This window comes from Mustela lutreola, chromosome 13 (genome assembly GCF_030435805.1).
Source record: "Mustela lutreola isolate mMusLut2 chromosome 13, mMusLut2.pri, whole genome shotgun sequence".
In the NCBI taxonomy this organism is placed as follows: Eukaryota; Metazoa; Chordata; class Mammalia; order Carnivora; family Mustelidae; genus Mustela; species Mustela lutreola.
Genome location: NC_081302.1, coordinates 74355559 through 74371457, shown reverse-complemented (window position 1 = coordinate 74371457; position 15899 = coordinate 74355559). Strand labels below are relative to the sequence as shown.

General features: G+C 35.7%; 1 protein-coding gene across 5 annotated transcripts in view; it reads right to left on the bottom strand.

Moving 5' to 3' along the window:
- KATNAL1 (katanin catalytic subunit A1 like 1) overlaps positions 1-15899 on the bottom strand; it is an 86326-nt gene that overhangs the window by 29938 nt on the left and 40489 nt on the right. For all 5 annotated transcript variants that reach the window (XM_059143669.1, XM_059143671.1, XM_059143672.1 and 2 more), the window contains exons 4-6: positions 11290-11458; positions 3424-3551; positions 2719-2824 (exon numbers count right to left, since the gene is read on the bottom strand). In XM_059143669.1, the coding sequence (XP_058999652.1) occupies positions 2719-2824; positions 3424-3551; positions 11290-11458 (403 nt within the window). The remainder of the gene's footprint in view (positions 1-2718; positions 2825-3423; positions 3552-11289; positions 11459-15899) is intronic.

Sequence of the window (15899 nt, the reverse complement as noted above, 5' to 3'; positions counted from 1 at the left end):
TTTCCAAGGAATTTGTAGCTGTGCATGAGATGGATATTTTGAAAACTGTACAAACAACTATGGTATAAGCACAGCTATAGCAAAATTCATTATTTCTCTAATGTCCCTTTTGAATGCCCTCTCCGTTTCTGTAATGTCTTTCATGTGGCCACCTCCAGTAAGAGTTAATTTCCAACATCTCCTCTATTTCCTGGATCTACTTCTCTACTGGCTCCTTCCCTCAGTATATAAACATACTTAAATCTGTCCTGTTTAAAAAAGAAAAAAATCCTTTGCTTGACCTTACAAACCCTTTAGCTACTATCTACTTCTTCCCTCCTCAGCCAATCTTCTTAAATTGTTCATGCTCACTATTTTTTCTTTATGAGCTACAATCTGACTTCTGTCTCCACTAATTCACTAAAGTGACCTAATTTACTAATCCAGTGGTCAGTTTTCAACTTTGACCTTCTGTCCTTCTCCCTGACCTCTGATGGTGCTGATACCTGAGGTTCATTCCCTTCTTCCTGAAAGTCTTCACCCTCTATTAGTTCTAGAAGACTGTTCTTCCCTGACACTCCTCCTACTTAGGACTCTCTTCCAGTGCCTTTCAGTTTTCCTCCTTCCCTGCCTCTATATTCTCAAAGCAACCAAGCTTCTTGCTCTTTTTCCTTTATGGACCTCCTTGAACAATCTCATCTACACCCATATTATTATTTTAATTTAAACTCAAATTCTATCCTAAGCTCCAGAACTCTACTTCCAATTATTGCTGAGTATTTATCTAAACATATTTTGTTTCTATTTAAACCTGCTCATCTTCTCAATTTCCAGTATCAGTTCACAGTTCACAGTACTGTAAATTAAAGAATTTGGCTGTTCTTTTCCCCCAGTTCCTGGGAGGTAGATTATAAATCCTTGGAATTTTCAAAATGACAGGAGTGCTCTGTTGTTCACTTGAACCATGAATTTTATGCTGAGGTACTCATGGTGGGCCCCTGTATAGTTTATGCTAAGGAGATGATTCAAGATGGTAGCTGGCCTTCCCAGAAAAACCAACCATGGGATTAGAGGGACCTTGAGCTGTACAAGATCAACTAGACCTAGAGAAAGAAGGGAGACTGGAGACTGAGACACATGGGCAGTGATTCAATCAGTCATGCCTATGTGGTGAAACCTCAATAAAAGCCCTGAACACTGGAGCTGGAGTGAGCTTCCCTGTTAGCACTATTCTATGTACTGTCACACACCCACAGCATCCTAATTCTATGGGCAGAAAACAGAAGCTTCACTTTCAGCCTCCTTGCACATCTTACCCTATGCATTTCTTCCTGGGGCTAGTTCTGATTTGCCTCCTTTTGCTACGTTAAACCTGTTATTCTAAGTACAATGCTTTCTTAAGTTCTGTAAGTCATTCCAGAAAATTATGAAACCTAAGGGGGCCCCCAAATTTATAGCCAGCTGGCCAGAAGGGAGGGTGACCTGGGGATGCCCAAGTTTGCATGTGGCACCTGAAAGGAGGGTAGTCCCACAGAAAAGGGCCTTCAATGTGTAAGTTTTGGCTCAGTTTGGGGTCGCTGGAGTCAGAAGTAATTGCATACTCCTTCAATTCAAGACTGGAATTTGAGAGTCATACAACTCGCACCCTCTCTCTATAAACATTCAGTCATAAGTTATCATTTACCTTTTAAACATCTCTCACAAATCCACCCATTTTTCATAATCAAACAACAAATGCCTTGTGCAAGTAGCTTGGCTACTGTAGCCAACATGATTTTTTACATGTGCAAATCACCTTCCTGGTAAAGACTTACAGGGCTCATCATGATAGGGGGGTTACACCTACAATGCTGTCTTAAAACTCCTATAAATAAGCTATTTTAAGACTTTTTTCTCTCTTTTAAGTATTGTTTTTAAAGTTATAATACAGAGGAAATGTACGGTAATATATTACCAAAATTAGATAAATCTATACCAGTCTATAAAAGTGTTTAAGTTCTTGAAGACAATCAAAATGCCATGAGTATTCCAAGCTATTTGTGTAAATATAAAATCTCTCCTCCTCTTTACTTTTAGGCATGTCAAAAGAGGAAGAGATACTGAGAAGAGAAACAAACCTTCCTAGCTAATTCAGAAGGGCAGAGTAAGATCATGGGTTTTACTTAACTCTACTGAGCAGACTAAAGGAAGCCTTTGCCTGTGACTGAGACCAAAAAAGTTCCAGGCAGCCATTGTTAGAAGGGGATTTTAATATGCTAAAATAAAAACAATGGATTTAGGAATAGCCCTGAGCAGGCTTTTTACCCTAAAGTAGAGGGCAGGTCTAAGAATAATACCAAACCTAAACAAAAGTGATCAAAAAAATTAATTAGTGAGAAATGTGCCAACTTTCAGAAATGTATTTATTTGATCAAATACTTATTCTATAAGACTATCTACTATTTAATTTGCTTGTTAACTTATTTGCAGAAACAGACATCTAGAAAATTTTTAAAGCTAATCCCTAGCCCAGCAATCCTGAGGGCAGTGACTTAATTAAAGACTGTAGTTTCAACACTCTGTTCCTCTGAGAAGCAACACACCTCAACTACAAATTCAAATCCAGGTGTTAAGAGGGTACACAAACCTCCTCCAACCTTTACCAACTTTGTTAACAAACACACAAAGTAACCACAGTGATGCCGTTCATTATCATGCAAGCATCATCTTTAAACCAATTTTATTTTAATTAATGCTCACCTTCCATGGCCGTCTAATCCCTTTGAAAAAGTCAGGCATCCACATAGGGAGAACAACAGCTTCCCTCAGCAACTTCTTAGCTTCTTCCAGATCTGCTATGTCATCCCTTTGCAAGAGAACAAAGTTTCATGTTTATTCATGGACATCTTGACTTACGGTCAATACTAATTTTTTAAAATAATTTTTTATGAAATTAGTATATTAAGAACACTATTTTAATTAATATTGCATAAAATGATCAGTGAAAATATATTGTAGTTAATTAATTAGGACATGCTTGTTTGTTTTTAAGATTTTATTCATCAGAGAGAGAGAGAGAGAGCACAAGTAGGGAGAGCAGCAGTCAGAGCTGGCAAAGGCTGGTAAATGGGAGAAGCAGGCTCCCTGCTGAGCAAGGAGCCCTGATGTAGGACTCGATCCCAGGACATGACCTGAGCTGAAGACAGACACTTAACCCACTTAGCCACCCAGGCGTCCCTAATTAGGACATGTTATTGAATTAACAATCTTTGTCAGTTATGTCAACATCAAGTTAACATGTAAAATGACTTGGTTAGCTTTTGAAAGAAGAACTGTCCTGTCAATTCTACACATGCATTTATTATGGATGAAGGCACAGTCATGGATAATAAGAAGAGACTAACATTAGGCCAACCAATAACTTGTTTTCTCTGCTGCTTTAATTCAAGAACTTAAAAGACTTACCAATGAATGCTAGGATTCCTGGATACAATGTCTCTCTCAAGAGCTTCCACCAGATCCTTATCATACCCAGCACCATCAAATTTAGGAATTTCACCATCACTTGCACCATCTTGCATATTCTTCCTTCCCTGGAGACAGATATAAAAAAAGTACTAGTTAATAAGATAATTTTAATTAACATCATTGAGCTTTCAAGATATTAAAATGTAATAATTTCAAAGTAACTTTTCATTATTTTAAGACACTGTTTTGTGATTATCCAAATGCCATATCTGTTTATTTCATCAGAAACAGATGAACTTTATTACACACTTCTTTACATTTACATCCTTGGGGGTACAGTTTCAAGTAAAACTAAAATGATCCTTGCTAGATACTTCTAAGTTTGTGGATGTGGGGAATTTCTAGTGCCACCAAAGAATATACAGAATATTAACGGAGAGGAAGAAACAACATTAACTTACTGAGAACCTACTACATGGCAATAAATCACAAATATGTTATCTCATTTAATACTCACAACAAGGTAAGTATTATTATCCTTATTTTTTTACAAATAAGGAACTGGAACTCAGGTAAAATACCCTAATCAAGTTTAAAATTATTAAATGTCAGTCAGAGTAGAGACTTTAATGCAGCTCTTTCTGACTTCTCGAACAAATGCCCTTTGCACAACATCAGACCACCTCACGCCTGAGTCAGCTTAAAGCTTAAGAGCTTTACAAACTATGAATCCTATGAAATTATGAAAGCCAAGAAAGAGGCTACAGATGAAGAAAGCCTTGGGACTCTGATCTGCATCTTACAAAGCCTTTTTTCCCTGTTACTCTTAGCACCTCCCAGGATTTCCTCCCAGTAAAGTCCTTGGACCACATCACAAAATCACAATAATGATAATGGTAAAAGGACCTTTTTAAGTAGTATTATTAAGACCACTAAAGCAATATACTTTACCCCAAATTCTTTATTTAATAATATGGTGGCTTTAAAAAAGAATTACATGCTCTGGTTTCTGTGGGGTTCTGCCAAGATTTATTCAGCTTTGAAGGGCTTTAAATGAAATGCTCTCAGTTGCTAGAGATAGTTCAACTACTGGAACTACTTCAGGGGACAGAGCCAAATACCCTTCTAGAGTTTCAGCCCCATAGTTACTGTCTAATACAAAAATGAAAGGGAAAGTAGTCAAAAAATGTGTGAATTTCCTAAGCTTAAATCTGAAGAGAGAACAGAATGAACCTCTCCTACCACACTTCATCTGAGATTAAGCATAAGCTTGATCATAAGTGCTGACAGGGGACTAAATGGCTCCCCTTGGGCAAATGCTTGAGTTCATTAAGCCACCAGGTAAATGACCAAACAGTACTCTTGGTGACTTGACCCAAAAAACAAATAATTTACTGTATCTGGGTAGCACGGTGACAATATTAAGCTAAATTTTCATAAAGATTCTTATATTTCAGATGATAGATACCAATATTGACACTATAAAGAGAGTATATTTGTGGCATACTTAACATGACAAACATAAATATTTAAAAATAAGCTCAGCCTAGAATCACACTTTCTAACACAGGTAGGACAAGGCTACGAAGTGACATTCAAACAAATTACTGTTAATTCCCTGTAATCATTTTTAAAACTCTTCTAGAAGTAAATCAACTAAAGAATGCAACAGCAACTGATATATCTGGGACTTATTAACATGCCATGATGGGACAGTCATTGTAATTTGAGACTTATAAAATTGTTTAAAAATATAAGCAGACATCCATTGTAGTATGAATTCCCAAGTGGTAGAGAAGACATGATAAACACTGCCAAGAGAAAGAAAAAGCTGTACACTTACCTCAAAGTAGTAAGAACCAGAGGATTTAAGAATAATTATGTGAGCATCTGTCTAATACATTTCATTGTGTTAGGTTTTATCAGTGAATGAAAATACACTATCTGCCCTCACTGAGCATCTAGTCTAGCAGGGGAAACAAGTAACATGTAAACAAAACAAAAACACACATAATCATAAACTGTCAAATGCTATGAAAAAAACTGAGTGGTCCATGTGGCTAAGAATTGAACAAATAAAACAGACTGGAGAGACAGGCTGAGGCCAGCTCACCCTGGCCCCTATAGGCCACAGTGAGGAGTCTGGATTTTATTCTAAATGTACTGGGAAAATATCTGAAATATGTTAAATAGGGAATGACAGGATCCGATTTAAATCTTTAAATAACCCTTCTACCACCTACCATGTGGAAAAAGGATGGAATAGAAGCAGAAGCAGAGAAAGAAAAACCTGTGTTACAGTACTCAAGGTCAAGCCTTTCAATACACAGAAGAGGAAATGTGGGGTAAGCCAGTCAAATGACTTCCCTAGAATCCAAAGTTTATCAAAGACAGAGTTGAGATTTGAATATGAATTAAGTACTCCAAAAAAGATTCTAAGAACTCTTCCAAGTCAAAATGGTGAGGTTATTAAAAAACAAATTTAGATAAACTAAAAATAAGTAATTTGGTGACATTGGGAAATCAATAAAATGGGTGATCATTATCTTTTGTAACAAATACTCAAACTAGAATAGGGATAACAAATAGAGGTTACTGTGGTTTCAGTTAATGAGCTAGATTAACTGTAATACCTAAAAGAGACTTAGTTTTCAAGCAATAAAGATAACCTTACCCAGATTATTACCTGAACAGTTTCTAGTAATAATAATAATGATAGCTACAGTAACACTGAAATGATCTTAGAAAAAAGTCTTTGCTTAGATTTTCACATTAATTGACAAAGGTCAACATAGCAAGAATTTGATATTTAGCATAAAGTCTAACAGACCTTTTTCCTCATTAAAGCAAATATTTTAGCATCTTTTTACTAACATCTAAGTTACCCTTATCAAGAAAGGTTTATTAATGATCTTTCATTAGTATTGGCTAATAATACTATGTGAAAAAAAATGAGGCTAAAATTAGTGACTAACGTATTATATAAAGTCAATTAATGACACAATTTGGCCTAAAGTGCAAATAATGGTTTTTACATTTTACTGCATGTCTTCTCACATTGGCAGATTAAGTAGAAGACAGTCAGTTACTAGCTCTGGGTCTTGCATTTCAAGTGACAAATGAATTGCACCCAAAAAGAATATCCAGGGCAATGAAAATTCAAAAACCACATCATATAGAGGAGGATCAGGGACACTAGAGACATCTAATGGAGCCACATGACCAACTGACCTATTTACCTCTATTTCCTCTATATTCGTCCAAAAGAAAGAACCAGGACAAATTGAAAGTAACAAAAGATATAAATTTCAGATCAACAAAATAATTTTCTAACAATGAGTTCTAACAAAGGGATCATTGCTCTTGTTAGGTTGTGAGCTACCCAACATCAGAATTACTAATTAGTAATTAAAAACAAAAAACAAAAACACTGGCCCACAATCACAGGGATATCCAAGCTCATCTGAACTCTGAGCTCCACATCACGACGTTCATAGCTTGAAATGGGTCACAAAAATATTTGTATCACAGAAATCAGCTGATAGTACAAATCAGGGCTTGATTTATTACTTTACTAATGGCCTAGACTTAAGAAAATAATGGGGAAAACATTAATAATGCAAATGAAACTTAAAAGTATGCCATTTCTACAGCTGTTACATTGTAAACAGCATAAAAATTAATGAAATATTTTTCCATTATTTGAAAACTATTAACTGTTTCATCAAAGTTGCCCAAATAATCAGTGAATGAGTGAACTACCAACATGTATTTCTACTGTTTTACTTTCATCTTACTCATTAACAGAAAAAAAATAATACCGACCAACATTCTTGTCAGAACTACATTTTTATTCATTTGTTAACTGCAACCACCATAGGTTGGCTACAGATAAAAAGAGCTGAGCAAAAGTCAGCAAAGGCATCCTGTGAGAGTCCATTCACTCTACAGAATTTACAGTAAAGAGTACTATATATTTAATTATTTGTAAATTATGTGCTAAACATCCTTTATGTCAGTCAGATTTACAATAAATGTGTGAATGTGTATATACACATTTTTTCAGAAAACTAGTTATTGAACATTTAACAATACACTGCTAATTAGATGATCATTATTCATTAAATAGACCCCATAAGACAGTATCCATTTCTTCATAAGAAAAAGAAAAATTTTTCTGAAGTCACTGTTCATTTGTATAATCACTTAACAGTTCTCAATCCAGTTTACAACATCTCTTCACATCAGACATCCCTAGACTTAACTCAGTGATGAGAAGCAAAGTATTCAATAAGAGCCATTTGTTACATGCAATTCAATGAAATGAAGTCCTTTAAGTTTAATAACTTTAAGTCAATTCTATTAATATAATTTACCATCCTTTAATCTGAATTCTATTTAAAAGCATATGTAGCTTTAATCATGAGACTGTAATAGAAGCACTGCTCATTTCGCCAAGAGTTAATTAACCATGAAGTCATAGTCTTAAAAATACTTGAGAATCAGAGTTTTAGGAATTAAATTTATTTTTGGTGGTAACACAGAAACATTTCCTCTGCTACCTAGTATTTTTTTTTTATTTTTAGACCATCCTTTTTCAATATAAAAAAATACATTTGTTATTTCTATGTGTATTTCTATACTGACTAGAGGCTTAAATAGTAATACATCATATTTTCTCAGGTACATTCAAATAAGACTGAAAAACACAGCAAAGTCAATTGATTTATCTCACTCCACTCATCAATAAGAAAATAACCAACATGAAGCTAGAATCACATTTTTTTGAAGTCTATGTTCCCTGTACCAGCAAGTCTGACTAACACTAAGTATGCACATAATAAAGGTGTGTTAAGTAAATAAGGTAACAAACTGGCTTTTTGATGACTCTGTAAACCTCAGAGAGAGAAAAACGGTAAGAGTTGAACAACAGATCACTATACGAAGTGGTTGTTACTTATTGAAAAACACTATTTTTAAGCTTGGACCCACCCGAAGCTTGTCAACAGTTAAAAAAAAAAAAAAAAAAAAAAGAAGAGGGGAGAAAAGATTTAATCACTCCCAGAAAATGAACTGGAACTCTTAGAAGAAACAGGTATTCATGATGCATTAAAATAAGATAGTATGCATTTTCAAATAAGAGACTATATAGCATACTGGTTAAAAGCTCAGGTGTTAAAGAATTTAACTCCTAGTTCCCCCACCTACTTGTGTATGACTCTGTGCCTCAATTTCTTCAAACGCAGAACAGGGAAAATACTGTTGAGGCCACAGGAATTTATAGAAATTAAATAAGCCAATATACATACATGACTTCAAAATGGGGCTAGTACAGGTTAAGTGTACTCAAGAACGAGTAACATCTGCTACTGCTATTATTAGTGGCCCCATCACATAGTTTGCAACACTAAATTTAAAAATCCAAAGATACTGAGACTCTTGGGCAAGATATGTAATTTCTCCTGTCCTTACTTTTTTTTTTTTTTTACACCTATAAAGTTAAGCGGTTTGAATACAGCAGCAATTTTCAAACATTTGACCAGGACACAATATAATAAATTCACTTGAGATGAGCTACTATATACTAATATAATTATGATTTAGTTTTTTATATATATTCATATAACTCAGTATTTTTTTTTCTCAAAATAAGTGTCCTTACTATCACTAGAGCATTCTGAATTTTCTAGTCTATTCTTTTTATTTTTTTTTAAGGTGGTTGCAATACACAAAACTAATTTTTAAAACACAACAGGGACTACAATATCTCTGAGGACCCTGCCAATACAAGGTTCTCATTTTCAAATTATTATTCAAAGGCCATGGATATCTAGCAGTTTCACCTAAACCCCCTCAAACCCTATCACAGCCTTCAGTGAATTTTAAGGACACTAGTATTCTAACGGGCATTTGAGTGCTTACAACAATAATAACTCAACCAAGTATACTTTTCAAAATCTAATAAACTTTGCATGAGTTTGTTTTTCTAAATTGTAGTCCCTTTTGTGTCCAGAGTGACTCAGAAAACATCTTTTATCTTCAAACAACTGCAGACTTGGTTTTGTTTTTTTTGTTTTGTTTTTTTTTCTCAAATAAAGGACTTACTTTCCAGTGACATTCTCAGTACTTAGATGTCAACGAAAGAATAAGAGTTAGAAAATTACTTGGAACTTTTTAAGAGACAATTTGCAATCTCCAGAAAAATGTGACATTCAACAAATGCTGCCTCATTGCTTTGTTCTTTGCTTACGAATCACTCAACATTTAGTTAATTGTTCTGGGACTCCTTTCTAATCCAATCCATATTTTTAATCTAGTTTGGCAGGGTTAACTACATAATATGAAAAAAAACCCTAAAATAAAGAGAGAAAAGATCTGGGCACAAATTCATATTCCATTTCAAGCTCCATCCCTTACTCTCTGACCTTGGGCCAGGTACTTCAGCTCTCTACCTCTGTTTCTTCATTTATAAGATGACTACCTACCTACTTCATGGGACTGTTCCCAAATTACTGTCTAATCACTCCGAATGGTGCTTAGCAGGGAAGCATCCAATAAACCATGACCAAGATTATTCTATTGTGTTATGTTAAATTAAGGTAAAGACTAAAAGTTCCCCACCCTGTTCTAAAATTTACCTTAAAAGCTACCAGCAGAGTAAGCGCTGAACTTCAGCCCCTACTTTATGCTTTAAAATGCAAACCAAGGTCAGCTGACAAAAATGAAGAACAAGGGAAGAAACAAAGATGAGACATAAGGTAGAGATTTTTAAGTATCTATTCGGTGGGTTTTGATAATGGTAGAAAACCAGTTCAATTTCACCAGCAGGAATCATTCATTCATTCATTAGTGCCCCCTCACGAATCCCAACAAGTATCAAAGATGGAATCACTCACTGCTTTATGGTATAATAGCTCTGGCAAATTACAAAAAAAAAAAGTAGAATCAAAAGAAGTAGAATCTACCTTTGAATCTAGCTCATGAATAGAAATACTCAAAAAACACCACTTTTATTCTACCAAAGATTAAATATGCACAAGGCCGAGGAAGGTGGTCTATGCAGAGTCCTGATCTAATGACTGGAATTATACAGGGCAAAAATATTCAAACATAGTGTCTAATTTTGGATAACAACTTGCTATTAGTGTTGTTATATTTTCATTATAAATGTCATGGCATCAACATGAGGACATATCCTGAACCTCTGGCTAGGAAAATTTAAAACTTCTTGGTGGCAATTCAATAATTATCATCATCCATATATGATGGTCACAATGAAAACGGGAAATGCTATCACTAAACATCTAATTTTGTCTTTTCACTAAAATTAAGGCTAAAAGATGGGTCTGGTCATCCCGGCTGGCTCCCTCCTCTGTAAGATTATCTAAAGTCCATTTTAAGGGCAGGACAGAATTTCCACCTAGCACTATGTTCATTCATCTATCAATTTTCCAAATAAAGTAAATGTACACAGTGAACCCCAACCAAGGAAAATTCTCTCATTAAGAGAAAAAAAAAATCTATACCCTTGGAAGAATTTCCCCTACAATATTTTTCATTTATTGCTCATTTTAATTTAGAATACTTGTTAAAATATATTTTGTTTTAAAACTATTTTGAATATTTCTTTCCAAGATCCATTTTACTAAAGATCTGTGTGTTTGTTTTTCTAAATGTACTTCTGAGGTTATCAGCATTGCAGAATGGCCTTCAAAATGCAAAGACTGCCTAGGTTTTTGAGGCAGGTAGATTTTTTAATATCTTCCATGTCAAAAGAGGGGTACTCTGAAAAGCCAAAAGAAATTATAATATGCACCAAAAGTCATGGGCTTCAAGGGAATGAGTTAACAAAGAAAGTCTTGCCTTATCATCTCTTCCTCTTGCTCTACAATCTTTGTCTCTACTTGTAGAGGGTTTTTCACCCTTGGATATAGGATGTGCTCGGCCTACAGGTCCCCGGGCTCCTACTCCCGGCATTTCTTTCCTCAGAGGTCTTACTTCTCGATTGGGACGCCTTATCTGAGGTGGAGCTCTGACAAGAAAAAATTAAAATGAAAATTAATCAAAGGCAAAAGTATTTCAAACACTTTAGTCAACAGAACTATTAAATCAAGAAGCCCCAAATGTCAGTGGTTCCCCTTTTGCCAATTCATGGCTACAACTATTAGGTCAGTTTTTAGAAGTATTTTTCAAAAAAAAAAAAAAAAAAGTGCTCTTCTGTAAAATATACCAGTTCACAAAATTTTTAAACACATATAAATATGTATAACAGCAATTACTTTGTCAAAAATAACTACTAATCACCAATAGAGGGCAATACAGACTATTTCCATCTAATAGAGTATAATGGAAAGCCAAATTACTTATTCATTACTGTCCTAGGCCAAAATTAACTAAAAAAAAAAAGCTTTTGAAAATAATATTAAATGTCAACTACACTTCAGTTTTTACAAAAGCATTAAAAGCTGAAAGGACAAGAATTCAAAATACATCTATCTGCATAGTTTACTAATTTATTTATAATCAAAATTATTTCCTCTGCTTCTGTATTGGAAAATCCAACATTTCAGTCATCAAATTGTAAGCAGTAGGGCTAAACAATGAAATCTTGCTATATACAAATGAATTTATGTGTGAAAATGTTCTTCATGCTTTGATGGTGTCAAAAATAAAAAATCACAGGATCATTCAAATTATATATGTGCATGTGCATGTGATTTAAGAACTTTGAGAACTATGTATAGTGAAGGATATTAACTAGATTTGTGGTGGTTTTCACAATATATAAAAACCCTGAATCATCATGCTGTATACCTGAAACTAATAAAATGTTGTATGCCAAATATAACTCAATTTTTTAAAAGTTACAATACATAAATGTAACAATGTACACAATGTACACAAAGTGGTACATTTTATTTCATGTAATATGAAATATGTTAAAAGCAAAATTCTGAGATTTCTGAGCACAGTACTTCAGGTCTCGCTTTGGGTATTTGGTGGGGGTGGGGGGACACTTTATGCTCTGGGCCTAATCTTTGTTCTTCCTTGGACTGTCTCTGCCTCTGTTTTCCTATTTTTACTCTCTCTACCGTTCTGCCTTTATATCTTTAGCCCTTCAGATCCCATACACATAGACCTTTTTTTACCCATATGCCATACCTATTATTATCCCTTTCCAACTCCATGCTTTTAATTCATCTAACTCATCATGGAGTCTCTCTTCCTGATAGCAGAAGTGACACCTGTATGTAACTCAGAATCCAGCTAAACAGGAAAAGAAGATGAAAAGCCAGGAAGGATGCAAACTCAAGGCCACAAAGGTGAAAGACCGCAGACATACTGCAGGTCTAGTAAAGGATCTTCAGCCTGTTGGAATTAGACCACTACATGAAACGGCTAAGGGTAAGGGAAGCTGGTGAAAACTGGATGTCTACTAGGTTATTACACGCCAACATTGGAGCTCTTGGAGTTCAGTCCAGCTAAACATTTACTGACCACCTATCAGGAGGTATATGGCCACTAGTTTGCTAGGCCCTGGGAGGAGACCAAGATGAATAAGCAATCTTGTGAAAAAAATCACAGAAAAGGAACTGGAGAAGAGTATATAGTACAATGGCTACAAGGCATTTTCAAATATAAAGTTATTATCTTGGTATTAATTCTAGTGCATGATTAGTCTCTTAAGCATCTGCCAATAAAATAAAAATGTGATGAGACTGATTTAAAAAAACAAAAACAAAAATGGTACATGCTCTGATCCTACTATTTCACTTCAACCACTATTTTTCAACTGAACTTCTATTACATTTTGATGAAGGTGTGTAAAGTAGTAGAGCAGAACTTTACTTTTATTTTTATATATTTGGGCAGGCATACATGACTTTCCTGAATCAGACCCACCGGTAAGATCCAAAGACAATAAAATGAGAGCAACAATCTCCACCACGCAGAACACACGTCAAGTTTACCCTTCTGTTAGCAGCTGTGCCTGCTATTCAAATACTCTGTCATTGTCTGTGGGCCTGCTTTCTAGCTACACTGCAGGCCTGAAGCTTCTGCTCCCTGACAGCAACCCCATCCCTTCCAGCTGCATGCTTGTCCCCCTAGGCCTCACTGCTTAGGGCAGAAGGGTGGAGAATCCCAAAATGCCTCTTCGGCCGCCTCAGCTTGTGCTCTCCCCGCCCAGGCCTGCTTTTTGACAGTTACTTCGAGTTCCACTGTAGTCCATTTTGCACATGCATCCGGTTCAGGAAAGCGGTGCTGGGAGAATTATTATTTCAAATCTCTTGCACTGGTGGCATTCCAAGTGCTTGCTGCTGCTGCCCTTGTCCTGCCACTCAACATTCTGACAGGCTCATAAATGCTCTGCATTGCTCCAGAAGCCAGGTGTGCCTAGTGGCAGGTCGCACATCTCACGAAAGTGTGCCTACTCTGTGAGTCTTCAGTTCCATCTCGCTGCAGGTTGACATTGTATTTGTAACAGACTCTGTCAACTTCCCAAAGGACATCCTTGATTCTGCTCTGTACTTCCCCCATTAGCGCGTCACTGCACAATGTCATGCTTCAATTTAAGGACTCACTGACAGCTTCCAGGCTGGGTAAAAAAATAAGTCTCACGGCTTCTTTTACTGGCCTCTTTTGAAAGAGAGAGACATCAGTAAGGTTACACAGCCTCATCAACCTCTGCCCTGAAGGTCAAAGAGAAGATGACACTGTACTAGCTGACACTGTACTAGCTCCCAGTATTCCAAATGCAGAAAACAGCTGGGAGATACACAGATCAAACACTGGGTGATCTATACTGTGCCCAGTTCTCCACTATTTCCCTCTAGGAATGGGAAGAAATAGGCCTTTTTCTATCCTAATTTCCTCCAAAATCCAGTATTTGCCCCTTTCTAAGCCATATTAATTATCACTATTCTATGTAAATGTTCTTATCAGCACTGCTTATAATAGCCAGTACCTGAAAATAACCCAAAGTCCAGTATCAGAACAGATACATAAATTATTATATATTCCCATAATGGATACAATATACATGCAAACATGACTTATAGCTACATGGAACAACAGATGAATCTCCGGACCCTAGTATTAAATGAAGAAGTAAGTTCAAAGGATACAGAGTAAGCAACATAAGATACCATTTGGGGACACAAATATATGTACTAAAAGTAAAGAGAGGCAAGGAAACAATAAATCCCAAGTTCAGCACAGTGTCTTACTCTGAGAGTGGAACAGGATGCAGAAAATCTCATAAAGGGTCTTCAGAGGTAGGAGTACAGTTCTTTATCTTACACTCTTTGGTAGGTACATAGAATCTACTGCATTGTGTGATTCCTTACATAAATTTTAATTATTCACATTATCTACTCAGCAGTTAATAAAACTTTAAATGTGATTACACCACAACAACACTAAGTAAAAGATCTGAGCACCTAAAAAGTGAAATTACATGGGCATCTGGGTGGCTCAGTCCTTAAGCATCTGCCTTCAGCTCAGGTCATGGTCCCAAGGCCCTGGGAGCCAGCCCCGCCATCAGGCTCCCTGCTCTGTGGGAAACCTGCTTCTCCCTCTCCCACCGGCTCTGCCGTGTTCCCTCTCTGCCTGTGTCTCTGTCAAACAAATAAATAAAAATCTTAAGGAAAAAAAAAAAGTGGAATTACAGAATTCTACAAAGTTTTTGGCATGTTCCAGAAATACACATGTCCTAGTGACATGGGCTCAGAGTCTCCATCCTTAGTTGACCTACTGGATTACTGCCTGGCAAATCTGCATAAAACATCAGGCAACAGAGAGAGAACTATCTGTATTATAGCACCACTCCTGTGAAATCAAAAATCAAATTTCAAACCAGAAATCAAAGGGGAAAAAACCTCGTTCAAAGAGGCCCTTCATTCCACACCATGTTAAGACACTAACACAATTTTCTCCAATTTTTATATAGGCTCCTTCTTAAGATTCCTATCTAATGAGCTCTATTTCTTCTAGCATTCTGTTTAATGATTATTCTCCTTTTTTTGTTTATACATTGTTAGAATTCTATGTAAGTAATTTAGAACACGTCCTCGGTATGTCCAAGAACATAAGCCAGATTGCTGGAAGTTAACTTCTGGAAAAGAGAGAACAAAAAATCTTATTTTGCTATTATATTAATCTATAACCTACAACTCCAGGATTAAATAAACAGAGAAACATGTCTTTCCCTGTCTAATAAAAAAATAAAAAAACATAAGCTCCAATTAGTTCTTAATACTTTTGCTGTAAGAACTTGGGAGTAAATATATGAGACTTCTGAGTCTAAGAGAAGTTATTTGTTAAGAAATCAAGAGGCAAAAAACAAAGCTTAAATAGAAATGAGAGGACCTAGGATTTGAAGTTAAACATTAATGATTAAGAATTTTAATGTGCACTCTCATCAAATACATGATTGCTATATTTTCAAATCAGTAAAGTTATTATTTACCTAA